At 45.4% G+C, this 26,720-nt stretch overlaps 1 protein-coding gene and 1 pseudogene across 4 annotated transcripts in view; one reads left to right on the top strand and one right to left on the bottom strand.

The window, feature by feature from the left end:
* Rfx4 (regulatory factor X4) overlaps positions 1-26,720 on the top strand; it is a 153,553-nt gene that overhangs the window by 85,725 nt on the left and 41,108 nt on the right. For all 4 annotated transcript variants that reach the window (XM_060377831.1, XM_060377830.1, XM_060377833.1 and 1 more), the window contains exons 6-11: positions 11-224; positions 820-897; positions 5,207-5,370; positions 17,967-18,067; positions 19,945-20,003; positions 23,270-23,414. In XM_060377831.1, coding sequence (XP_060233814.1) covers positions 11-224; positions 820-897; positions 5,207-5,370; positions 17,967-18,067; positions 19,945-20,003; positions 23,270-23,414 — 761 coding nt within the window. The remainder of the gene's footprint in view (positions 1-10; positions 225-819; positions 898-5,206; positions 5,371-17,966; positions 18,068-19,944; positions 20,004-23,269; positions 23,415-26,720) is intronic.
* On the bottom strand, positions 21,412-22,721 carry LOC110539530 (large ribosomal subunit protein eL30-like; annotated as a pseudogene).

Below are 26,720 nucleotides of genomic sequence, written 5' to 3'. Positions count from 1 at the left end.
GGTGGCCCAGGTACCATTACTATGGCATAGCAGTGAAGGAAAGTTCCCAGTATTATGATGTGATGTATTCAAAGAAAGGAGCAGCCTGGGTGAGCGAGACGGGCAAGAGAGAAGTGACCAAACAGACGGTGGCGTATTCTCCTCGGTCCAAGCTTGGGACACTGCTGCCAGACTTTCCAAATGTCAAAGACCTCAATCTGCCACCCAGTCTTCCTGAGGAGAAGGTAACCTCATCTGAAGTGATTGCTGGGGTGACTGTCTCTGTCTCCCCTTCCCTCTCTCCGTCCTTCCCTCCCTCTTCCTCTCCTCCCTCTCTTCCTTCTTATCTCCCTCCCTCCCTCTCTTTCTCACAGATTTCAGAAAATCCCCAAGTGTCTATGGTGATTTTTGCAGAAGCATTTATACAAGTGATACACTGGGTTCTAGTTTCTCAGTGTCTTAGCCACAGGGGAATTCAGTCCCCTTATCCTTCCTGTGCTGTGTTAAGCACTGCAGTGCACTGCACACATGAATGTGAAGACCGTGTTGTTTTTGATCTTCCTGAAGCTCAGAGCTTCAGGGTGCAGGCTGGGAGCAGGGTAAAGCCAGTGCTGTCCTGTAGGGCGGTGCATAGGTGCCGTGGGGGCACCGAGCAGGCAGCCAAGGGGCATAGCACATCACTTAAGGGCTTGCACTCCCTATCAAGGCTTTCAGGATGTATGGATAGTAGGTGAAGTCAACCCTGCCAGTGGAAAAGCAGTGCCAACACTGACATTCCCAGGGCGGCTATGCTCTCTATTAATATTTTCTTTTGTCACTGATCCTCCACTCACCCCACAGGTGTCTACCTTTATTATGATGTACAGAACACACTGTCAGAGAATACTGGACACTGTAATAAGAGCCAACTTTGATGAGGTAGGTCGACAGCATTAAGCTGTGAATATTGTATTAAGATATTATACTTCACCCACTCCTGCTTTAAGAGGTCCCACCAGCTCCAGGGCCTGACATGAGAAGCCCTGGGCAGCTACTGGCCCACTTCCCCGGCAGGTTCGGCAGGTTTGGCTAGTATCCCTATTTTACAGAGGTTACTTTGCACATCAGGTGGCATTGGCTTTTCTTTGATTTGACTAGAGAATGACATGCAATAGAAAGGCTATCTTGCCAGCATATCAACATGCCTATAAATATGGATTCTGAGAAGCTAAATAATATTTGTTTTCAACCTTTTCCTGAAATCATCCACCTTATTGCTTTTGGAGTGATTACCTTCCCTCCTCCCTGAAGGCCTAAATTCCCTCCCCCAAATTTCATCAGTGGGGCAATCTTTTAAATGTGAGACATCCACTTTGTTTCTGCTTTAAAATATTTAAAATATTTTGATCAAGAAAACAGCAAGGGGGAGGGGGCAAACGAGAACTGAAGCAGCTTTGTAACCAGAGGGATGCTAAAATCCTTTGCCCGTGCAGCCACCCACCTCACCCTCCAGGCCAGAGGTTTCCATGTTTAAAGATAGCAACTTTGAGTCCTAAACAGTGGCGGCGGCAGCCGCACCTGATGACTGGATATGGATGTTCAGTTAGAGGGAGGAGAAAGGATGAACTACAAAGTCCTCATTGGTGGAAAATATCTGCGGACGTTGTGTTAGGCAACCTATTTATTCTGTCTTTGCCATCATCACCTGGCTCATAGGCACAGCACCAGAAGAGATGGCAGTGTGTTTAAAAGCAGACCATTCTTTCTTCTCTTAACTTTCATGGATTACATCTCTAAAATGTCCTTTAAATTCTCCCAAATTATTGAAGTGGCCATTTCAGTGGATTTTTGTTTGTTTGTTTTTGAGACAGAATTTACAGTAAAACCCTGGCTGCCCTGGAACTCACTCTGTAGACCAGGCTGGCCTCAAACTCAAGTTTAAAAGATGCTGAAATCAGCAAGTAATGAGTTACAGTCAAGACAACACTAGCTGCTACAACAAATACGCCCCTAAATCTTAGCTTTCCTAAAAGCATTTCCCTTCCTCATGTCACAATCTAATATGGGTGGTTTTCAGTTGAGAGGTTGAAGGCTTGGGATGATTTAAGGAGCCAGGCTGTTTCTAGCTTGTGGCCCAGGACCTCACAGTTCTGATGTTTAGCCTATGGGTCAGGCAAAAGGACTACTAGGAGGGCATGTCCCATTCTTAACCATGTCATTTTAGGAATAAAACACATCCCCATTGTTTGCTTTACAAGACTGGGATCCATCTTAATGCCAAGGGTTGAAGGGTGTGTGTGAACCCCCATAGCTACTGTGATAGTCTTCCTTTCATATACAACTTTATTCAACTCAAAAACTCATTCCCATGATTTCGTTTCTCTTCTATTGACCTATGCACAATGTAATCCCCACAGGAAGGGATCTTGTCCATCTTGTTCACTGTTCATCCTAGCTGGCTATATTCTTAGACTCTCAGTATGTTTTGGTTGGGTGCATCACTGGGTGTTTGGATTGGTAGGTGGGTGATGGTTGGGCAGATAGATGCAGCTCATGCAGAAAACTGTCAACAAGTGTAAGACCCCCAAATTCACATGTAAGAAACTCCTTTCCAGACACTATAGCACAATGAGCTAGGGAGTTCCAAAGTCCTATGTTTGAGTCCCCAAGCCATCATTTACTAGACTGTGACTTTGACCAAAAGCATCTTCTGCCTCTGAGCCTCACTTTCTATTATTGCCAAAAATAAATACATGATCTCATAGCAAAATTGTGGAATATATTAAATAGTGAATTAAAGTGTCCAAGTTTGTACTAGAACATAATAGATGATAGACATTTTGGTAACTATTGCTTTACTGAACATTTTCCAATGCCATGCCAATTAAGCACTCCACTGCAAGTCATTAGATATCTTTCTACACATTGCCAGTGTTCTAGCAATAAACTAAACATGGACCTGGAAAAGAGATTTTAAAAAATCTTGCCTAGATGTTCTTTTAAAATTCTGGGTGCTGGAGAGTTGGCTCAACGGTTAAGAGCATTTGTTGTTTTTGCAAAGGACCCGAGTTTAGATGCCTAGCACCCATGTGGAGGCTCACTGTGTCTTCAGGCACCAGGCCTGCATGTAGTACATGCAGGCAAAGCACTCATACACATAACATAATAAAAATACAATTTAAAATGTTAAAATATGATGCTTCTCTGGACCAAAGACAGAATGGATGAAAATATAGGAGACCCAATGGATAATCCAAAAAGCTGATGTTAAATGATCATACTCAACCATTTGCCTCATGCTTTCACTAAAACAGCATGCAAGGAGTGAGGAGAACTTACCAGAATCCCTTCATTTGTCTAATAAGTTTCCATTTATCCAGTGCCTACACAGTGCCAGGCCTTTTACATAAGTCATCTTATTTCATCCTAATAATAGGTGGAAACCATTATACCCATCTTAAAAGGGCTGTTGGCTCACATACTTAGTCCTGAGCATCATTTGATGGCTTGGTTTTACACAGCTAAACCAGAGCTTTTAATTTTCTGCCCTATGTCTGTCTCCCCCAGATTTAACATTGCCATGGCCCTCTGCCCAAACCACTCAAGCCATGAACCTCAGCTCTGAGCTTTCTCTTCCTCCTATCTGGGTGGTGGGGAAGTCAGGGTACCTGTCTGTCCTAAGCAGAAATGTTTCCTTTGTCCCATTTCACAGCTGGCCTCCAGGTCTCAACATTTAAATCCGCCTCATTCTCTCTCCTTCTTTCTCCTTCTCAGAGGAGTGTGATCTGCTGGACATTCAATGACATGAAACAGAGAAGGGAGGGAGGTTAACACTGGGTAACACACTTGATACAATAGCTGTCAGGAACACAGGGACTGACAAGGGTTCCTTGTGTGGCTTGAGCAGGCTTCTGACAGCTGTCTGCTAACGTCTCTCAATGGATTTGTTTTATTCTACATGACTGCTGATCTTTTCCAGACTTTTTGCTAGAAGTTGACAAGTTATAGAAAATAAGGGTAGAGATGAATGCAAGCAAAGCCAAGGAAAGCAGATGGATGAATTCAGACTCTAGCAGCTCTTAGGAATGAAGCAGACCTGGCTTCTTACAGTAGAAAGCTCAGGCAAGAGGTCTAGTACCTGGCTAGGCATCAATGCTCAGGAATGAACTAGGATCTGGATAGGAATGACCTATCCTGGGAGGGGTCAGAAGGGTGGTACCAACCGCCAGGCAGAGACAGAAAGCTATGGAGTGGCAGCAGCCTAGAGAAAGACGTGGGCTTGGGGAATAAGTTAGAACCCCAGTTACTATGTAAGAAGAATGGTCAGGAAGCTGACGCTGGAAGGACCTGAGCTCTGCCTCCTCTTTTGGATCATTGCCTAGCTCTGGGCATTGAGCTTGCTAACTGTACAAGTAGGAGCAAATAGCCTGGACTCTGTTATTATAGGCAGTGTAATATGAAAAAAACTCTGTGATGTCTCTGGCACACAGGGCACTCAGGAAAAAAAAAAGAGAGAGAAAACCAAGGAAGAAAAGAAAAATAAAGAAATACCAGCTGCAAAGCACTAAGGAGGAAGGGCCAGGTTGTATCTCCCACGCTAGATCAGTACAGGTTTATGGGACTCAACAACATGGAGAATGCTACATATGAAGCTCAGGAGTGCCTGTTTTGGAGAATGAGGGGAAAGACGTACCCAGGACTCAATTCAGCCTGTTATAAAAAGCTGGGAGTTGGATGCTCCCAGCTTCCTGGCAGGCTTCTCAATTTAGGGGTGTTATTGTGTATATAAGTTTACCGTTTTCTGTTTCTCTTCCTTGTCTCATTCCTCTACATCTTCTTTAAACCACACCCTAAAAGTTATAGATGTGGGGCCACTAAGGCATTCTCTATATCCACTCAGCCACTTGCCTATCCACAAGAGGCCCCAAGTTCCTGCTATCACCATACTAATGACCGTTCCCATTATGGCTGGCCAGCAGAGTACTGCCCCATGTCCTGGTGATAAAGGAAAAGGCATTTACACATGCTCCTCCCTTTCTAACAGTGAGAGCCAACACCAAGGCTACAGGGTCAGACAGGTGTCCAGCAGTGGCCATGCTGCAGGTGTGGGCAGTGGGCAGAAGTCCCACAGCATCCCAGGCCGGGGCAGATGCCACAGGGGAAGCAGATGAAAGTGTAATGGAGGTGGAATCACTAGGCTCAGTGGGAATGGCTGTCTGAACCCTGTCTTTTCTGTGGGTCAACACAGGTTCAAAGTTTCCTTCTGCACTTTTGGCAAGGAATGCCGCCCCACATGCTGCCCGTGCTGGGCTCCTCCACGGTGGTGAACATCGTGGGCGTGTGTGACTCCATCCTCTACAAGGCCATCTCCGGCGTGCTGATGCCCACAGTGCTGCAGGCTTTGCCGGACAGGTGAGAGATTGTGCTGGGCCCCAGCTTCGCTGTGGGAGGGTCCCAGGCACCAGCTATCCCTTGGTGTTTTGTTGCTGTTGTTTTGTTTTACTATTATTGTAAACAGGGCCTTGTAAAGATCACTAATAATGGGCTTTTAAAAATGAAAGGTTCTAGTTTAGAATGTAAATAAATAAAATCTTTCTACTTTGAAAATGGTTCAAACTTCCCAGAACATGACTTTTTTTTTTTTTTCCTGAAACGCTGTCAACTGCACAGACTTATTTTGTGCCTTGCTGTCATCACACAAGTACGTCACCTGTGCTTATGCTGAGCAACTTCTCTGCCTTCTCCACCATGCTGGCTGCTGCCCTGTGCCAGGGTACTAATCTTGAACTTCCTCGCTGGGAAGGGGGAAGGACAGTGAAGGCAGGGGTAGTTTCTCTGGCCCCCTCGATTGTGCAGTTGCCTCTGGCCAGCTGTGTCTTCCAGCTCTGCCCTCTTGTCCTTCCAGGTTGTCCTTTGGCCTGAGAACAGGCCACGCCTTACCCCAGGTTTCGATGGTCTCCCTATGGATTTTTCTCTGCTTGTCCACCCCTTCCTCAATTGTCTCTTGTAAACAAGCCTTTCCACGTGCAGTGGCATCAGTTTCTTTTCAGTGCTGTCTCAGTGTTTGGGAACAGCATGGGCTTCTGCCATATTGAAGTGTATTGATTCTCTTGGGATTTTCAGTTCTGTCCAACCTAACTACAAGACATGCTCTGAGGGGTGACACAGTGGAGTATACTAGTTTCCTGTGGCTACAGTAATAACATTTCACAAAATGGGTGGCTTAGAATGAGAACGCTTTATTCTACCCGTGGGTTCTTCTTTGTCTAGCCACACTTCCCTGAGTGTCCCTTGTAAATAAGTTGGATGTGAGGAGACAAAGGCTGGCAGGTTGTTTAACAGAGGCTCTGTGAACAGGTCTGTCCCAGGCCTGTCTGTTGGCTTTGGTGGCCTTCAGCAGTTCCCGGTGTCCCTTGGCTTGCAGCCTCTTCACTGGGCATCTCTGCTCCCATCTACTCAACATCTGCTGCCCTTTATTTCTCTTCTGCTTTCTCTCTTACTAGGACCTCTGCCCCAAGAGTCAGGAACAACGTACCTAATCTAGGCTGCTCTCAACAGAAGGCCGCACACCTAGAAAGACCCTTTATTCCCCAAAGGTCACCCTCACTGGTTCTGAGCAGGCGTATGTTCTGCCACTATACATCTCACTACATGGAGTATGTGTGTATAGGATAAATACAGGGTTACTGGTATATTTAGTTATCAAGCTAGTCAGTCAGTTATGGGACAGGTTTCAAGTAGTCCAGGCTGGCCTCAAACTCACTGTGTAGCCAAGAATGACCCTGAGCTTCTGATTCTCCTGCTTCCACCTCCTGAGTGCTGGGATTAGATACTCACCACCATGCCCATTTTTACATGATGCTGGGGATCAAACCCAGGACCTTATGCATGCTGGGCATTTCTCCTAACACTGTTTTAGCTTGATTCCATGGAGTCTGATATGCACTGTTTTGATATTATTATTCTCTACGTATATTATGATTTCTTTTTGCATACTCTGCCATAAGAATTTTAAAAAGAACATTGAAAACTTTCTGGGTGTTGGGAGCTGTTGTTATTCACCTTGATTTGCATTCCTTTGTGGTTAGCAATTTTTGCTTATAGCATTTCTTCTCCAAAGTCCACTAAAACTGCTTTTGTTGTCTGACGTATGAATAGCTTGTGAATGTTGCACAGACACCTGGAAGAATCCTGTTTTCAAGGCACAGTCTCCAGGTTTTCATAGGTGTGTGTGTGTGTGTGCGTGTGTGTGTGTGGCTGGAGACTGAAGCCAGCAGGAATGTTAAGCAAGTCTTCTAACTCACCACTGAGTTACCTGCTCCCCCCCTCAGGTTGAGCTCAGGTTCCTGTTCTCACTTCAGCCTCTCGAATAGCTGGGCCTCCAGGAAGGCACCACGAGACATGGTCTTCAATTTTTAGTTTTGCATATGCTGTGAAGCACAGGGATCAATTTTTTATTTTTGGATTTTACTGATGAAGGCCAAGTATCCAGCAGCATTTGTTTATAAGGCTGAGCTTTTTCTGTCAAGTTGCTTTGTAGCTGTGTGGAAACATGGCCACTGTGGACATGAAATGTTCCATTCCTCCTCCTGCCTTGCCTCCACCAACACCTCGCTGCCTTGGTTAAAACTGCTTTTATGGCAGTCTCAAAACAGGTGATATGAGACCTGACTTGTTATTTTTTTTCAACATTGTTCCTTTGCCATGGCATATAAAATTTGCAGAATCTTTATAATGTCCTGTAGGATTTTTATATGATTGTCTTGAGTTCATAAATAAAAGTAGAAATAATCAACACCTTACAATATTGACTCTTTCTAATCCATGAACATGGCTTATATTTCTTTGTTTATGTGGGTTCTCTTATGCTACTTCTTCAGTTTCTAATCTCGTTACTCCTTTATAAAAACATGAGCATAGTATTGTATGTGAATCTTTTGTCTTGAGATGTGATCGAAGTCATGTATTCTAATAGTTTTATGGTAGCTTCTTTAGGGCTTCTTGTGGGTATTAATGTATAATCTAGAGTTAGAGACCATTTTGTTTCTTGATTTCCAATCTCTGTACCACCTTCATCTACAGTGTTATTACACGGGCTGTGACTTATAGGTAACAGTGGTGACTTCTAGGTAACATTTTACCAGGTCTTCAGGGGAAAGTATGTAGTGTTCACAGTAAGATGTGGAAGAGCCCATCAGATCAAGAGAGTTCCATTCCATTGATAGTTTTTAATCATGCAATCATTTTGAATTTTGTTAGATATTTTAATTTGTTAAAAGATCATATTAAAGCTGGGAATGGTGGTGCACACCTTTAATCCCAGCACTTGGGAGGCAGAGGCAGGCAGATCTCTGCATGTTTAAGGTCAACCTGGTCTATAGAGAGTTCCAGGACAGCCAGGGCTGTTACACAGAGAAATCCTATCTCGAAACAAACAAACAAATCATATTATGTTTTTTCCTTCTTAATCTGCAATTGTGGTGGATTTCATATTATTTTCAAATATTGTAGCAGACTTTCATCTTCAGGGTAAATATACTTCGTAGCAAATTTAAAATATATCTCCAGATCTAAATTGCTAGTGCTTTACTATGGGTATTATATCTCAATTTATAAATATATTTACATTTCTCTATGACTTTCTTTTCAATCTATGGATTATTTTAAGAATGAAATGTTTACTTTTCAAGTATTATGGGTTATCAAGATACTATTCTGTTATTACCTTGTAATTTAATTTCCATGTAGTCAGGGACTGCACACATTGCAGAATATCAAATCTTTTATGTTTGTTTAAACTTGTTTCAATCACACGGAGCATGTTGGTGAGTGTTCTGTCTATACTAAAAATGCTGTGTACTCAGCTGTCATTTGATGAGGTTTTCTGTAAATGTCTCAAATTGACAGAAGTGTTCATGGTTTTTTTTGTCCCTAATAACTTTCTTTCTTTTTGCTATTGACTCCCATCTCCAACTTTGTCAGTTACTATACATTTTTGCTTCATCTTGAAACTCGTTTGTGAAGACTTGGAGTTAAATATATTTAAATCAGAATGTTTTATATGCCTGAGGAATTGATTCCTTTTTGTCACACACGTGTAAACTATAACATTTGTGTTATTCATACTAGATATTGTCCTTACTAATACTTCTTGTTATTTTGATAGTAACATGGGTACTAGAGCATTTTAAAGAACACTGCATTTTCTACCTCATTATTCTTTTGCTCTGCTCATTTGTCTTATATTTAGCAGAGTGAGATCTTGTGTGTTTGTTTATCTAATCTGGTAATTTCCCCCATGTAGACCTTTATATTTAATGCAGTTATATGGTTAGTTTGAATCTTCCATCTTGCTAGTTATCTTAGCTTCAAATGTCTTTGTTTATGTGATTGGGTTTGGGATATGTTTGATTATCCTATTTGTGCCCACAACTAGTCTGTTAGTTATACATCTTTTAAAAAATTAGTAGTTGCTTTGATATATTAGTATAAGACTTAGCTGGATGTGGTGGCACACGCCTTTAATCCTAGCATCTGGGAGGCAGAGGTATGTGGACTTCTGTGAGTTTGAGACCAGCTTGGTCTACAGAGTGAGTTCCAGGACAGCCATACATATATAAATATATCTGTGTATGAAAGCCATATAATATTTGAGTCTTTAAATTTTTGTATGTACTTATTATTACTATTATTATCAATTAGGTGTGGAGGAGAGAAACAACTCTGTATTTGCTTCTCTCCTTCCAGTTTTTACATGTGTTCTGGAGATTGAATGCAAAGGCCTGAAGTCAAGGCTTTTCCAGCAAACACCTTTCTTTACCTGCTGTTGCCTCCCTCCCATTGTAAAATAATTCATATCCCACCGACGTGTCTCATCTGTTTACATGTACTGGTCATCTCTTCCATTATATCTGTATCAGTATTAATCATATGATAGGGTCTGATTGCCTCATTATACTGACTGTTTTGTCTATTTAGAGGGGATTCTTTTTCTTGATTCTTTTATAATTTATGTGTATGTATATGTCAGTGTTGTGTCCAGGTGTGTGCAAGCCAGAGGTCCGTGTTGGCCATCTTCCTCAACTACTCTCCAACTTGATGTTTGAGATAAGGTCTCTCCCTGAACATAGAATTTGCCCATTCAGCTAGACCGGCTGGCCAGCAAGCCCCACTGACCTTCCTATCATCACATCCTCAGCACTAGGATCACATGTGTGTAGCACTGTGCATGCTTTAACATGGGTTCTGGGATCCAAACTCAGGTCTTCATGTTTACTCATTCAGACATCCACCTACCAACTTTATAAATTCTGATTGACTGCCACACAGTTTAGAACAATAGACTCTGAGGCAATTAGGAAATAGGCATATGCCTCTTCTCCTAAGCTGACAATGGGAGCAGTCCAGTATCTCCATTCAGGAGTTCCCTGGGCTTGGGCTTTGCAGCTGCCACAGTTACCTTCAATATAACTGTAGAGTTAAATTGTTACAGAATTTGTTCTGTGTGATTAGTTTAGAAATCTGATTATTGGACTTTCTTCTCTTTCCCAACCTTTCTGCCTCAGCCTTACATCTTCCCTGTGTGGTTACGACGGTTGCTTGAGACTTAGTTTGTAAATCCTTGCCTCCCTGTCTGTGGCAGGCTTCATTCTACAGAGGTGTCAGCTGAAGCATAAGAGCTGAGATGATTTATCTGCCTTCATGTGCAAATAATAAAAGAGCCAGAATGCAAATATTCATTCATTCACCATATTAATGTATATCAATTGCTTTAATGTGCTACCCACAATGCTTGACCCTAGAGGACAGCATTAAGCATCTCAAACATGGCTGGGTGTGGTGCAGAGACAGAAGGATTCCTGTGATTTCCAAGTCAGCCTGAACTTCAAAGCAAGCTGTAGACCAGCCAGGGCTACATAGTGAAAACCTAGCTCAAACAAACAATAAGATCTTAACCATGCTTGCTGTGCTGAGTTTACAGTAGACCTTTGGAAACTCTCCTGCCCCTATGACCTTAGACTTCTGAATTCAGTCCTTTCCCATTAAACACAAAGGACAAAGTTACCTCAAAGGTCAGGGCCCGTCTGACAGCCAACTTTCCAATTTTACACATTCATTTCTTCTCTTTTTTTTTTCCTCAACTCGCCTGAGTACCCAAGGCCTCACACTTGGTTTGGTAGACACTGTCACTCATAGCCTCCAGGTTGAGGCCGAGCTTCTGGCTCACTGGCTCACGCCCTCCTCCTCATTCCAACTACAGCTGAGATGAAGAGGTGGCAGCACTGGAGAGCCCACCACACATGCACACCATGTGCCTTTATTTACAGGAAAGGTATGTCATTCACGGAGTTGTTTCGCTCACCTCTTCCAGGTAATTTTGACGGAGTTGATAGTGTTACCAGCTGATATTGCAAAAGAAGAAAAAGTGTGTGTGTGTGTACGCGCACACGTGCATGCCCACATCAGCATGCTCATGGGCATGCTGTTAGATTGGCAAGATGGGTAACAAAAAAACCCAAAGACCAAGGACCAAGCCAGAGATAGTAAATGAAAGTCAGGAGGTATGAGGCAGCTGAAGCACCCAGCATCTTCACATTATGAGACTGCGGGACAGTCAGGAGTCAAACAGATCTGGCCTTGAACCTTGCCTTTTCTTGCCCTCCCTAACACTGAGCTTCATTTCTCACTTTTCTGGAAGGACTAACCATAATGCCTACCTCACAGGGTGGGGTGAAGATTAAACAAGACAGTATGTGTAAAGTGTTTAGCGTCTGGCTCAGCACACTCATTAGCAAGGTGCCTGCTATTATCACTTCGTTGCTGTTGTGACAACACCAGAGCTGGCAGGGAACCAGGAACCTGAGAGAGTCAGAATAGTGCCAGGGTGCAGGTTCTTGGTGGAGGAGATGCAGGAGAAAGCCTGAGAGTTGTTGAGGATCTGCAGTTGTCAGATCCTCCCCATCCATCCAGTAGTGTTGCCTGACCCCTGACCCCAGCCTAGGGAGTGAGCTCACCTGTAGGTTGAGCAGAAACAACTGTAGAAGAATCAGGAAGAAGCACAGCAGATGCTGCAGGAGGTGGTGTAGCCAGGGTTTGGAGAGACATTTCATAACCACATGGTCAGGGCTGGAAGCTCCTTGCCTCCTCGTGGACACCAGCACAAAGCAGCCTCAGTGTTTAAGTAACTCCCAAAGGGCTCCAGAGCCTGGCCTAGGGAGCTGAGTCAATAGGGTGCTTGCTCTGTAAACCCTATGCCTTAAATTTAGAGCCCCAGAACTGGTGAAAACTGGATGCAGGAGCCCAAATGTCTGCAATCCCAGTGCCGTTCCCCTCCCCAAAACAAAACAAAAAAATGAAGGTGGTAACAGCAGTCTCTGGAAGCTTGTGAGAGCTAGCCTGATGTGAGCATAGGGTGACAAACAGGAGAGATGCTGACATCGAGTTGTCTTCTGACCTCAACGTGTGTACCATGGCATGTGAGTCTACCCACATATCATACAGTGCACACACAGAGGCAGACAGAGAGAGGAGAGACAGAGAGAGGGGTTTTTAAAAAAAGACTCTAAACTCCAAATAGAACCTTTTCTGGACTGCATCCCCCCACACCTTTTTCAGCTTACTGAAAGCAAACAAATTGCCTGAAGCGAGAGGTCCCTTCCACAGCCTGGCTGCGTTCTTTCTAACGTCAGACAAAGGCCAGCCCCCAGCCCCAGCTGCATGCCAGCGACAGCAATGCATGGTTGAAGGATGGCAGGCTGCCCTTCCTGCCCCTGGGCAGCCACCCAGTGCTTCTCTAAAGCTTGGCCTTCTGTGGAGAGCAGCCACAGATTCTGAGAAGTTGTCCCACTTAGAATTCAGCCCCAGTGTGTGGATGACAAGTCAGAGTGGAATTGCCTTTATGACACCTTGAATCCTTTGGTTTCATCCTGCCTTCAGTGCTAAGGAGGCAGCTCTGTGGACCAGGCCCTTGGAGAGACACAGTGCCTAGCTATTTTCTTGCACAGGGGCACACTTCCTTCCTCTGCCACACACCTCCACTCATCAGGAAAGCCTGCTAGCTCTGCCTCTAGAACATTCTAATCTGACCTTAACACACCATTCCTACTCTTTCTGTTCTTGTCCAGGCTTCTCTCTTGCCTGGCTTATTACAACAATGTCCAAACAGTGCCTTTTATTCTGTCCTTATCCTCCTAGAGTTAATTTTCATCACAGAAGCCAGAGTGATGTGGTGTTTTGTTTTGTTTAGTCACCTGGTAGGACTGAGTGTTGAGTTGGTGCAGGACTGTTATGACAGGGCGAGAAAGCAGTGATGTGAAATACTGCAGTCAAGGTAGACAGCAGTTGGTAAGGGGAGGAGAGCTTTGCCATTATCTAGGGCAAGAGCATAGTAGGTAGAGGGACTAGCATGTGCAAGGTGGGCAAGGGGTTGGGGTGCTGGAAAGACAAAAAAGGGGACAGTGCTGCAGAAATGGAGTGAGCTACAAGGCAAGTGGAAGCAGCTGCAGTAGAGAGCATTGGACCCAGGTAGGGAAACTTGGGTAGGGCTTTGTGAAGAATGTCTGGGGTATGTCCATCTGAGAGACATTTATTTTTGCATTACATCTAACAAACTTTTCTTGAAAGCCTACTATGTTTCTGGTGCCAAGGTGGATGTTGAGGATAAAGTGGCAAAAGAAGCAAACGTAGTCCCCTTGCTCCAGAGCATACGGTCTAGTGAAAGATGCACATTAACCATGCGATTACATAAGCCAGACAGAATTACCTGACAGCCACAACCGCAGGGCCTCCCTAGAGGAATAACTACAGATTTTGACCTCATCTTGGGGTCTTCAGGGATGGTTTTCTTCCAGGAGTAACAGCCAGTCTGAGATGAGAGGGATGAGGAAGAGCTGAGCCCGCGGAATAAAGAAGAGATGTTCTTGGTGGGAAGAACTTGAAGGACAAAGATTCTAGGTGGAAGGGAACCTGGCAGAGGTCAGTGGGGCCTGAGACAGAGCAAAGTGGGCCAGAGAGGAGAAGCTGATGTATGTGCCTTGGGGGCAGTGAGGATTTAGGGTTTCATTCTCCGAACAGAGGAAGGCACTGAGGACTTTTAACCTGAGGATCACACAGATCGGTACCATAAATGTTTTGGGGGAATTGTCCCTCCGCCTTGAGCAGGGGTGGAGGCAGACGGCAAGCAGCAAAGCGCTTAGGAAGGTAATATCGGGGCCTGGGGGAGGGCTGGTGGCCGACTGAGCTGGCAAGAAAAGGGAGCACATACGTGCACTTGGGAAGTAATTTGGAGTTCTCGCTAAAAAGGGATGATCCGCTGAGTGGGCACACTACTAGAGGAACACAGAGCCGTGGACATCCTCCTGGTCGATGTGACACGGGGCTCACTTGTGAATTTTCCTGGACTAAAGAGAAAACTGTGGTCACCCTGAGCAGGCAGCACAGGAGACATAAATAGAATAAATGGCACTACAAGGAAGAGAGCAACCACAGCAGCCTGGAATGTCTCCAAGAACCAGTCACAGGATGCCGATAGATTAGAGGCGCACAACCAAACCTGGAAAGCTTAGGAAGCTGAATGTTACGTTTTACATGTGATACGTGTGTGTCATTAGTTCAAATTAACTAAAAAGTGTCTTTAAGAGAAGTGGGGAAATTGGAATGCCAGCTGAGTTTTAGGTGGAATGGCAGTTCATTCCTCCAGCTGTCCTCAGGACCTGGGGATTTTAAATACATGCACACATGTGAATGTATACACAGACACACATATTCAAACCTTGTGAAATTTGCACAGTGAGTTCTTGGGGGTGAATAATGTCATGGGTTTGCTAATAATAATAATAAAGTTCCCAGAAAAGGAAAAAAAAAAGGCATATAGTAAATTAAACTGATAGAGCCCTGGTGATTGTTGGAGCTGGGCTGCATCTGGACTTGATCTGTTTTGTCATCCTAAGCTGGGGTCTTTTTAAACATTTCATAACAAGCAAATTACAGACAAAGTTTTCAGGGCTGAAGAGTGGCTTAGGGTTAAAAGCGCCCCCTGAAAAAAAAAAAACGCCCCCTGCTTTTTTCAGAGAGCCTACGCTCAGATCTCATCATCAGGCTTGCCTGTGACCCAGCTCCGGTGGATCAAACGCCACTAGCCTCCAACGGCACTTAGGTGTACACAGAATGCCCTCAGTTTAAAAAAAAAGATAAAACAAAACTTCAGGAAAGTAGAACTTCATTCTGAAATAGGGAATGCAAGAAAAGAAGTGGGTCTGAAAGGGGAAACAGTTTTTTGAAGGTCGTGTTGGGTCCTCTGAGACCTGAGTAGTAGTTTCATATACAGTTGGATTGGCATTCTGCAGACTCTGTGCTGGAGATAATCATGGAGTGTAGTCACCACCATGAGCATGCATAAATTACAGAACAGCTGTACAATATTTCCATCTATCTATCTATCTATCTATCTATCTATCTATCTCTATCTATCATCTATTTAATGCGCTTGAGTGTCTTGCCTGAATGTATGTGCACTGTGTGTGTGCCTGGCTCCTACCCATGAAGTCTAAAGTGTAATTCAGAAGAGGAGTCCAATTCTCTGGAACCGGAGTTGTTATGGTCAAGTAGAAGCCACCAAGCTTTGGCTGAGGAGTGGCTTAAAGAATAATTCACCAGGGGCTGGAGAGATGGCTTAGAGGTTAAGGGCACTGGCTGTCATTCCAAAGAAGAATTCACCAATGCCAAGGGAAGCCAGGATTTTCTCAGAGGACAGGGTCATGGTGAACAGTGCCCGGCAAGACTGAGAGCAAAATGACTCCATGGGCTTTGCTACTTAGATGGAGCTGCTGCCTAAGGGACAGATGTGTAGGCTGGGGACGGGAGTGAGGCAGGGAACAAAAGAGACTGAGAAAGCAGTGAAGTGTCTGAAGTAGCTGAAGAAGTGTCATGGAGCAGAAGAATGACAATGTGGTAGCTCAAGGGGTATAAGTAAGGCAATGAGAGCTATTTATTTACTTATGTGTGGTGTGTGTGACATGTATGTTTCATGTATGTGAGTGTCATGGCACACACGTGCAGTCCAGTGGACAACCTCTGCTGTTGGTCCTTCCCTTCTGTCTTATCAGAGACAAGGTTCACTGCCATGGACACTGGGCTGTTGAGCCACAAGCTTTCAGGGTGGTTCCTGTCTCCAACTCCCATCTTGCCACAGGAACACTGGGCTTACAGACATGCACTACCCTGTCCAGCTTTCTGTAGGGCTCTGGAGATCCAAACTCAGGTCCTTGTGTCTACACCACATGCCCTTTGCCTTCAGAACCATCTCCCAGCCTGTATATTTTCACAATGTTCTCTCTACAGCCTATTTTCATTAAGTATTTCTTGATTGCCCTGGGAAATAAAGCCATGAAAGCCAAGCACCTGCACTCCCAGAGTCTACCTCAGCAGAAGGGGTGGGACATAAGTAAACAAATTCACTCCATTGCTAAATCCGTGCAGTTCTGAATTACATTTAAAAATAATCGAGATGGGACTGGATAGATGCTTCAGAAGTTAAGGAGCCCTGGCTGCTCTTCCACAGGACCTGGGTTCAAATCCTAGCACCCACATGGTGGCTCACAACCCACTGTACCTTCAGTTTCAGGGGATCCAATGCCCTCTTCTGGCCTCTCTGGGAATTGCATATATGTGGTTCAGAGCCATACATTCAGGCATAACACTCACATAAACTGTCAAAAATGAAGGGGGAAAAAAGGAAATTGTTTTAGGATAGATGGTCAGGAAAGGCTTCTCTAGGGAGATGCCTCCTTGATTCTGTTAGGGAAGCTACATGGCTTGTGCAGAGAGCAGGATGGCAACCATGATGCTCATTTATGCCACTCACATGGGAGGAGGGGGAGGCTGGAGAGGTGAGGGTGTTAGCGAGGGCTTGGGCTAACTGTTCACAGAAAGAGAAGAGCCAGTGAAAGGAGAACAGCAGGGACATCCATGGAAGCTGGTGGTCATGGTGTGACAGGTGAAGGACAGCAGAAGGCTGGGCCAGGGCAGGGAAGTGGCTGGTCCTGGGTCAGGGTGGTGTGGACAGTCACCGTGAGGAGAGGTCCTTGTGTCTGGCAGTACCCAGGCAAAAGTAGAGCTGAGGCCACAAGCAGATGATTTTAATGTGGCATCCAAGACTGGCACTCACTGTTTCCTCATCTCTGAGTTCCCACGCTACATCCTATGGCCCCTTGGATCTAAGCTCTTCCCACTTTCCTGAATCCTCAAAATATATGATATTAAGTCCATATTAGAGCTTTTTGCTGACTACAAACAAGCTGTTGGTAGGCCTCCGAGACGGCTCAGCCAACAAAGGCATTTGCAGGCAAGCCCGACAACCCGAGTTCCATCCCCAGGGACCTTGATTCCGTAGGAAGAGAAAACTAGTTCCTTCAAGTTTTCCTCTGGCTTCTACTTGTGTGCCATGGCATGTCTTTGTACATGTGCGCACACACACACACACACACACACACCTTAGTTAAATAAATGAATAAATAAATGCAGAATAATGTTTTTGAATGAGCTGTTGCTTCCCAGCCCCCACTGAAAGCAGCAGCTTGCTGGCACGAGTGGGCAAGCCTCTCCACAAGCTGCACATGGATCTTCAGGCTGGGAATTTGGACAAGACTGAAGCATGAGGAGCAGGGTTTTCTTAGGCCAAGGCCCACTATCCTCACCCTTCAATGTAAGGCTCTCCCAAAATAGCGTGAAGGTGGGTGTGTTACTCGTGGAATAAATTCTGGATGCCACCTCACATTGAAGTGGCTTGTATTCACTGCTGTGCATCTTGGACTGGCACTAGCACTCATTAGCCCCTCCCCCAAAGCCACCAGATCTTCAAAGACACAGGCTGCAGCTGTGCCTCTGTGCCTCTGTGCCTCTGACCAGCGGCATCTTTTGGTAGCAGCCAACAGAGGATTATGTGAAATAAATTCCTCCAGGGACTCAGAAACTCAAGATGCTCTTAAAACTCATCCTTTCTCTTTTTTAAGCTTAACTCAGGTGATCCGAAAGTTTGCCAAGCAGCTGGACGAGTGGCTGAAAGTGGCTCTCCATGACCTCCCTGAAAACCTGAGAAACATCAAATTTGAATGTAAGTTGAGTTTGAAAGTGGAATGGAAGTGAGGACAACATTTGAAAGCCAATTCATTCTCATGAGTCACTGATAAAATAATGTTCTGCCTACAAAGCACCCGGAGTTAGACTAATGTGTGAACTCATTTAACCCTTGTAAAAAGTTCGCTGCCAGCAGCACAGCGAAGGACTTGACTTAGGGTGTGGTGAGCAGCAGAGAGAGGACTTACTCCCAGGCTCCGCATCTGATTCCAAAGTCAGCCACGCAGACAGTGATTCGGAACCACAAACCAAAGTCAACGCTCTGAGGTTTCCTTGCAGCTTCTGCCCTCAAAAAGCTGTATGTAGCTATCATATGAGCCTCACAATTCTCTCTGCTTAATTGGAAAGCCAAATTAATATTTCTCTTTTAAGAGGACTGGAACCGTGAATCTTTTCTTGGCTAAGTAGTGCCTTGTAATGAATGCCTCAGCATTTCGCTGAGAAGGCTGGTTCCGTTTTCTTGTTCCGATAGGCCTGTGCATAGTGATAGTGAAGACTTGTGTTTAACACATTTGTTGCTTTTGAACAAAGATGAGATGATTTTAAGCAAAACAAGGTTTTAAAATATGTTTCTTAAAGGCCTGTTTGAATACAGCTTGCAAGTCCTTGCCTAAAACAAGTGCCAGTGGGGAAAATGAAGGCGATCAAATTACCCATTCTCTGCAGGCAAAGAAGCCTTTTCAGACTCGCTTTGAGGCCGCCTGCAGTGCCCATCACCTATTGATAAAGCCTGCTTTATTTCACGGCTCTCAGTTCTTTTCTTTTCTCCAGCACTAAATTCCACATCACAAAGTTAAAGAAAAAGTAATTAAGGAGCAGGATTAACAATTGATCGGCCTGGAAAATTAGAAGTTCATCTCCCCCGCACACATAAGCCCCTCCCCATTCCTCCAACCCCACATAAGTTTTCTCAAACCAAGCCAGCTCTGAGTACAAATTAGAATAATCCTAGGGAAATTTCTGGCTATTTCATGACCAGTTCAGAAATTAATGAGAAGAATGCCCCGTGCCCGGTTTAATTACACCGACAAAACAAACCTGGTTCAAAGTCTGCAGCAAGGAGGAGGTGGGTTGGGCCTTCCACCTGTGCAGGCCTGGAGGAAGTGGGCCTTCCCAGGGAGCCTGGGGGGTTGGAGAATGTATGTGCAAGAGAGTGGAAGCAAATGCCTCCTACCCCCAGTGTAAGGCTGGAATAATGAAGGCCATGAACGGGCACATGTCCTTTTTATTAAAAAAAAAAAAAATCCACAGATATAAAGTCTCTTTGCTTCAAAGAATCAGACTATTATGGCAGACAGGCAAACATAGATTTTCCTAAATCAAAACAGGCTCTGGCGACCACTGGCCAACATGACAGATGATATATGCCAAACTCCCTCATAGGAGGAGCCCAGGTTCCACCCCAGTAGCAACCCAGGCCACACAGCAGTGAGAGGTCAGTGAGGGTTCCTATCAGACACACTACATTTTAAAGGAGCTTCTTCAAAGCTTTCATTTGATTTATGTGGTTATCTGGGAAGCAGTGATTTAACTTGCAATTAGCAAAATGAAAGACAACTGAATAATTGCTTTTACTCATGGTTGATTGATGCCACCATTTCTCACACCTGAGAGTAGCATGTGCATGACTTTGAAATCTGTACCCCAAATATCATCATTAGGAAACATCTGTTGGAGCCAAAACAGGACAAGAGTCAGAAACAGGAGTTTGCCTGTGAGTACATAAGAACAGAGAAAGAGGGATGAGACGAAGCTAGAAAACGAGAACTGCATTTTGAAATCTGCTCCTGGGGAAACCTAAGGTTGGAATATCAAGCATGCAGATGTTTCTAGCTTCCTGTTTTCTTGTTGCAGTATCAAGAAGGTTTTCCCAAATTCTGAGAAGGCAAACGTCGCTGAATCATCTTTGCCAGGTAGCTGTCCTCTCTCATTTACAGTAACCTACTGCTGAGCCATTGCAAAGGATAATGCCAGATCCCCCAGGATAGCTTCCTGTGGCATCAGTCCAGGTGCACAACAGGGCTCTACCTCCATTGGGTTTAGTTTCTATTCATAAGAAATTAAAAACCTCAGCTCGTGACTGAAGTTGTAACTTGTACACACAACCATTTCTAACATTGGTTGCCCCAAAGCTTTCAGACATGACCTGGATCCCTAGTTTTGTGTTTTCATAAAACAAATTCCTGGGTTTGTCAACTACTACACACATGTAGGGGTGCAATTGTTTATGCAGCACCCTTGACCTCTCCCCAGTAGATGTCACGCTTATTCAGTATGACATCTCAACACCCTAATTACATGTTAAAAACCCGTTAAGAAGTGGCAGCTTGCCCAGAGCAGTGTGTAGTCTGGGCAGCAGTCAGCATTTAGCAAGGATGGTCATTCCTCCTCATCCTCAATTCTCTGTCAGAGTTGATCAGCCTCAATCATTCATTTCAATTTGGCAACCACTCCTGCAAAGATCCTGATTATGTAATGTCAAGGCAGGAGGGAGAGGTTTCTAACTAAGGGTGGTTCAAGGAAGACTCCACCTTGGAATCCTTACACCTTTCACTGCTCTTGACCAGTGCCTGTCAACAGAAGGCACACGGGATGGTTTGGGAGCAGAGGAAACCCCTTCTAGGTTAGGGCAAAGGCAGCCTTTGTTGCCTGTGACAAAGGCATCTCTTTGGTGCTGTTCTGGGGACTAGACAGAGTCTGACAGATGAATGGAACTCAGAAGAACATGGTTATCAGGAAAACCAAGAGTCACTTCTTCTCCTCTATTTCAGACATGATGAGCCAATCTGGCTCTCTGGCTCTCTTTTGCTCAGAAGGGAGAGCCTTAAACCTATCTGGCAACATACACATTGTTTGGTGCTTTCTTAGAGGGCTCAGATACTTTGGGAAGGATTTACCCCTTTAATACATATATCGACATCTACCCCCATGCCTACACTCAAGTGTGGCAAGGGTATGTGTGTGTGTTCATGGGTTTACTTAGGCACATGCACACGCAGGCACACACACTCTAGCTTGCAAACAGTAATTCAGTCACAGATACCACCTTTCCAACCTCACTAGACAGCTCCCAGACACATTCCTGCGCCAGCCAGAACCCTAGATGGTGTTAGTTCTCGGAATAAAACCCCAAGATACATTTGAGCTTTCCTAAACACATACACAGAGCCAGTCAAATGAGACCCAGCCAAAGAGTCCTCTACACAGCGGGCTTCCTCACACACACTAATCTGGCACTTGCATCTCAGCCACTCAGTTCACAAAATCTTTTCTTTTTTTAAAGGAGCTCTGGTAAAATTTATTAAAGGAAACCTTTCCTGTTCACTTTTCACCAGTCTGTTCTGGCACGTTTCTAATAGTATCAGAATCACCTGGGTCAATGATGGCCAGTGTGCATGCTCTGCAGTGTTTTCAACATGCTGTGCCCAGTTGAATATTATTGCCACTGTGGTGATGGACACCGGTCTTAGCCAACAGGGCATAGTGTTCTATTCACATTTCCTCAGAGCTGGGCAGTTGTTGGCGAGGATAACCAATTTCACCTTGCCTTGTCTGATCATCTTCAGAGTCTGTATCCCAGCACACACATACTTTCCACTTTTCACAACAAGTTGGAGCCTAGAGTTGATCAACTCTGGAGACGTTTTTGTCTTCTTGCAGCCACCATCTTCCTGCCTGAGGGGCAGGACAATCCCCAACAAGGATTGGCTGCCATGAGAATGAGAAAGGGGAATGAGAAGGGCTCACAAAATCTTTTGAGTGTCTACTGCATGTCAGACAATACTTAGCAGTACCCGCCATCATCAGGAAAATGAGTCAGTCAATACATACATACATGTTACAAAGAAAATGGGATAGAAATAGAAAATAGTATAGAATATAACTGAGATAAAATGGATGTCACATTGAGACTGGAGCAGTGGGGAGCAGGGCTGCTGGGGCAAGGTGAGAGGAGAGTGTTCCAATCCATGGGAGCACAAGGCCCAGAGCTGCTGAGGCGTCTCCACACTCAGCTAGCTAACCTCAGCAACCAAACGCAGCCACTTACCCAGAGCCTGGCTTCCGGTCTATGCACCACACTTCAAGGAACAGATTCTGAAGGAAAAGCAGGGGGAAAATCAGAGGCAGGTCCCGTTGCACCTCCGTTTCAGAGCCCAGTAGACCAGGGTGATAAGCACAGGCTACAAGCAGCAGAGCTGAGGTGTGAGTAAGGTGTGCTTGAACTCAGCACCCAGACCTTCACAGCTGTGCTCATTATCAGAGGCTGATGTGTCAAATATTCACACACCCTGAGTTTCCCAGACATCCTAAGTATCTTTGGCCATCAGAGAGTGCAGTAGTTATTTTGGTGAGATTTTACTCATGCCTGAACAGCAGGGGTAGAGCTACTTCTGCCTGGAAACAGTTACCTGGAAGTTCACAGGCCTTAGCGACCAGGAATGCCCTTAGTGTTTTCAATTTTTACAAAAGTTTTATTAAAAGACATTTTAAAAAATGTATGAGTAAAATAAATAACCTGAGATATGTGTTCATTTGCTTTTATTAGCTTTGTTCCAGCTTGAAAATTTCAGTTCACTAACAAGTTTCCTGGGGAAGTTATGATTTTAAAAGACACACACAGACATACCCATGTCTAATGTCCTATTTTCTTACCTTATTCACATTTGTTTCACTATCCTAATAATAAAAAAAAAACAAAGCAAAGATTTTTTACATGATAATACATTCATGTAAAAATACAGATTGTGAAAATTATGGCTATCAGTTAGGCCCAGGATAGCCAGAGCAATTCCTCAATGCAGTCCTGTCCCCTTCCTGGTACAAAACACACACTGGTTATTAAACACAGAACTCCTTCCTACCAGCTCATGTCAGAGAGCTGCCAGATCTCCGGGCCTCATCCCATTGTTTTGTTGAGGGTCAAGACCAAAGTGGCTGGGAACAAGAGCAGGGCTTGGCCTGGCTCAGGCCACCTTGGTGGAAAAGGAGCAGGGAGAGGAGAGAAGCTCAAGAAGAAAGAGTATCTGTGGTTCTTCAGAGTTCCCCTGGAGTTCAGAGTAGTTTACTAAATGCTATAAGCTCACCCACTCAGAAGGCACACTTGGCGGTGGTGGGGGCAGAGAGGAGGAGGAGTTTTAACCAGGTCCTGTGCTGACACGTCACCTGGATTGGATTGCAGGCGTCGCGCACAGTGATCCACAGCGCAGACATCACGTTCCAGATGCTGGAGGACTGGAGGAATGTGGACCTGAGCAGCATCACCAAGCAGACGCTTTACACTATGGAGGACTCTCGGGACGAGCACCGCAGACTCATCATCCAGTGTAAGGTGTCCCTCCAGGGCTTGTGGTCCTTCTGTTTCTGTTTTTAAAAGAAAAAAAAAAAAAGGAGATGGTATCTTGGTAAATATTCAAGTGATGTTCCCACCCTGTTCCCTTCCCTGGATTCCATTCTTATTGTTCTTGTTTAATGGGTTGGCCAAGACAAGAAGGCTAATTGACTTAAGAGGATATGTGTCAACATGGCTCACGCAGTTGGGGAGCACACAGTGTCATGCAAAGGACCCTGCATGTGACCCTAAATGCCACACATACCTCCATGGCAGTGACAGTGAGAATGGGAACTGAAACTCATTGCCTGTCTGAGTGGCAGAGAGCCAGCCGGACATGCTGCCTTCATTTCAGTGGAAGGTCATGTGACCATGAGTCAGCCCACCTCCCCTCTCCTCCATACACACACAGAGATCAGCAGGTGGGACCCTTTTGGGCACATTGAAATTTGAGGAGATGTGAACGGATGGGGAGTTACTTCTATGAACATGTGTTCATGACCATTGTCCAAGACTTCCTACATGAAAGTATCATTCCAGTGAAGCTCTGATAAGGGCAAAATGTCTGCTCTCAAGAGTGAAGCCTTTTGTCTGCCAAGAACTGTGCCAAACCCACCATGGATGATATCATTAATTCTGCCTTGAAGCCATGAAGGACAGCCTCATGTTGCTCTCTGTTGACATTTAAGAAAACTCTGCTTCAGAGAGTTGATGAGCTTTCCCAGGGTCACAGGGTCACCGTGCGGCAGTGCTAGACCTTGAACCCAGGCCTGTGTCAGCCTCCAGGGCTGCCCTGCTGTGAAAGAGCAGAGGGAGCCAACAACAAATGTGGCTGAGTGAAGAGGTACAGGATCTTTCTAAGTGCTTTCTATAGTGACTCATTTTTTCTGTTTGTTTTTATTGTGTGCGTGGGCGCGTGCGTGGGTGTGTGTGTGCGCGTGCGTGCGTGCGTGCGTGCGTGTGTGTGTGTGTGTGTGTGTGTGTGTGTGTGTGTGTGTGCCCCAGCATGTGTGTGGAGCTCAGAGGACAACCTCAGTTTTCACTTTTTGCTTTGTTTGCGACAGTGTCTCTTGATAGCCACGGCCTGCACCAGGTGTCTTAATTAGGTTACTATTGCTGTGATGACACAGCATGACCAGAGCAGTTTGGGGAGGAAAGGGTTTATTGGGCTTACACTTCCACACTATAGTCCATCACTGAAGGAAGCTGGGACAGGAACTCAAACAGGGCAGAAACCTGGAGGCAGGAGATGATGGAGAGGCCACGGAGGGATGCTGCTTACTGGCTTGCTCTGCATGGCTTGCTCAGCCTGCTTTCTTATAGAACCCAGGACCACCACAATGGACTGGGCCCTCCTACATTAATCACTAATTATGAAAATGCCCTATAGCCAGATCTTATGGAAGCATTTTCTCAACTGAGGTTTCCTCCTTTCAGATAACTCTAGTTTGTGTGTCACGTTAACAGACCAGCCCACACACCGGGCTAGCTGGCTTTTAAACTCATAGAAAGTCTCCTGTCTCTGCCTCCATGGCACTGAGGCAGTATAGCTGTGTGCTGCTCAATCTGTTTTTTTTTTTTTAGTGTGATTTCTGGGGCCCTAGACCCACATTCTCAAACTTTACCCACTGAGCCATCTCCCCATCTTCCAGGCATGATTCTTGCTGCCCCTGTCCCCCTTTCTCAGCTAAATCAAGAGAAAGCATGTTCCTAAGCACCCTAACAGCCTGTGGGAGACCCATGGTCACTTATGTCCATGGCCTCCCAATAACCCAGGCATGAGGCTGGCATCTGATAATGTCTGAGGAGCACAAGCCCACCAGTGACCCTGCTTCTCAATTTTAGCTACCACTCATACTTTTACACTGACTTCCCTCTCCCCTTAGAGCATCTTGGGGGGAGTAAAATGTGGACCAGACTTAGGGAAAAATACCATCTGCAGAGCAAGTTGAAGGGACCAGGCTCTGAGCTGGCACCAGAGGACTGTGGACGATGCTGCTGCCTCTGTCTCTCTTCAGCTTCCCTTAGATGTTGGAGAGAACCTTTTCTCCAACATTTCGTTTGAAACTGGAATTATATTATGGTTCAGTTCAACCAGTGTGGTTCTCCTCCTCCTGGGGGCTGTTGGCCATCTGCCCATGAAGGCAGGAGGAGCAGAAGGTGAGATAAAGAGCTGGGAAGGCCTGAGAGCATGATGGAATGACCTCCAGGAACCACTCCAGGGAGCTAGCTCAACTTTAACTTGGGAGGATAAAGGCTATATACCCCTTGAGGAGTTGGGGGGGAGGCCTCCCATAATAGCTGTACATGACTGGCTGGAACTAGGCACTTTAAGGATGGATGCTTGATTTGCATTAAACAGCACACTCCTAGCATGTGAATGGGAACACAGTACCTAATTATCCTATAGGCATAGGGAGGGGAGAGCCAGCAGGGAGCTGTGTCAGAGGCCGTATATCAAATGTGGTTAGGGGAGACTGTGTCCAAAGACACTCTTGAGATGAAGTCAAGCAGAGAGTAGGAGGCCCTGCTGGGGCGACTAAGTCCTCCTTCCAACACGTAGTTCAGAATGGTTATCTGGACTGGAAGGATTGCAACCTCAAACAGCAGGGTCCTTCCAACACTTCCAGAACTTAGCTGGTCCTCACTGTCTGTCTGTCCAGGATCAGACTCTATGTGAAGATTGGGCAGTGACTGACATAGATGCCGCCCTTCTGATACAGACCCTGGGGTTCGTGGAGAGTCAGAAGCCCTTTAGCAGCAGTGCTGTGTTTTGCCTAAGAGGACAAAGCTACCTGATGCAATGCCAGAAGAAGGGGCTGAGGAAGGATGCCAAGTTTGAAGGCAGATGGCCCAGGACATAGGTGTCATTCCTCTATCTACCAAACAGACAAGTGCAAGGTCCTTGAACCACATTGAATGGGCCCAAAACTCAGTCTAAGCAGGGGTGGGGGCGCCTGCGCGCCACACTTCACTTTGATCACAACCTCTTCACAGATCTGCACATTTCTGCTGTCGGGGTCACCATTCCATCTATGATGCAGGGACTGAGCGGGGTGCTCGGCTCACCTTGGCTTTTACATGTCTTGGTACTGGAGCACACCCTTAGAATGAGGATTAAGGGACGCCTTAGGAGAGGGTGGGCCGAGTTTGCCCAGAAGATCTTGGCTCAAGTACATGGTCATCGTGGTTTCTAATTGTATAAGGTGAGGAAAATGCAGAGAGATTACAATTAAACGAGACTGAGAGCCACATGCTTCATATACACAGGAGTGCCCCTGAAGGCAGTGGTGCCCCTGAA

This window comes from Meriones unguiculatus, chromosome 2 (genome assembly GCF_030254825.1).
Source record: "Meriones unguiculatus strain TT.TT164.6M chromosome 2, Bangor_MerUng_6.1, whole genome shotgun sequence".
Taxonomy (NCBI): Eukaryota; Metazoa; Chordata; class Mammalia; order Rodentia; family Muridae; genus Meriones; species Meriones unguiculatus.
Note: the sequence above shows the minus strand (reverse complement) of the source record. Positions and strands in the feature narration are given on the sequence as shown.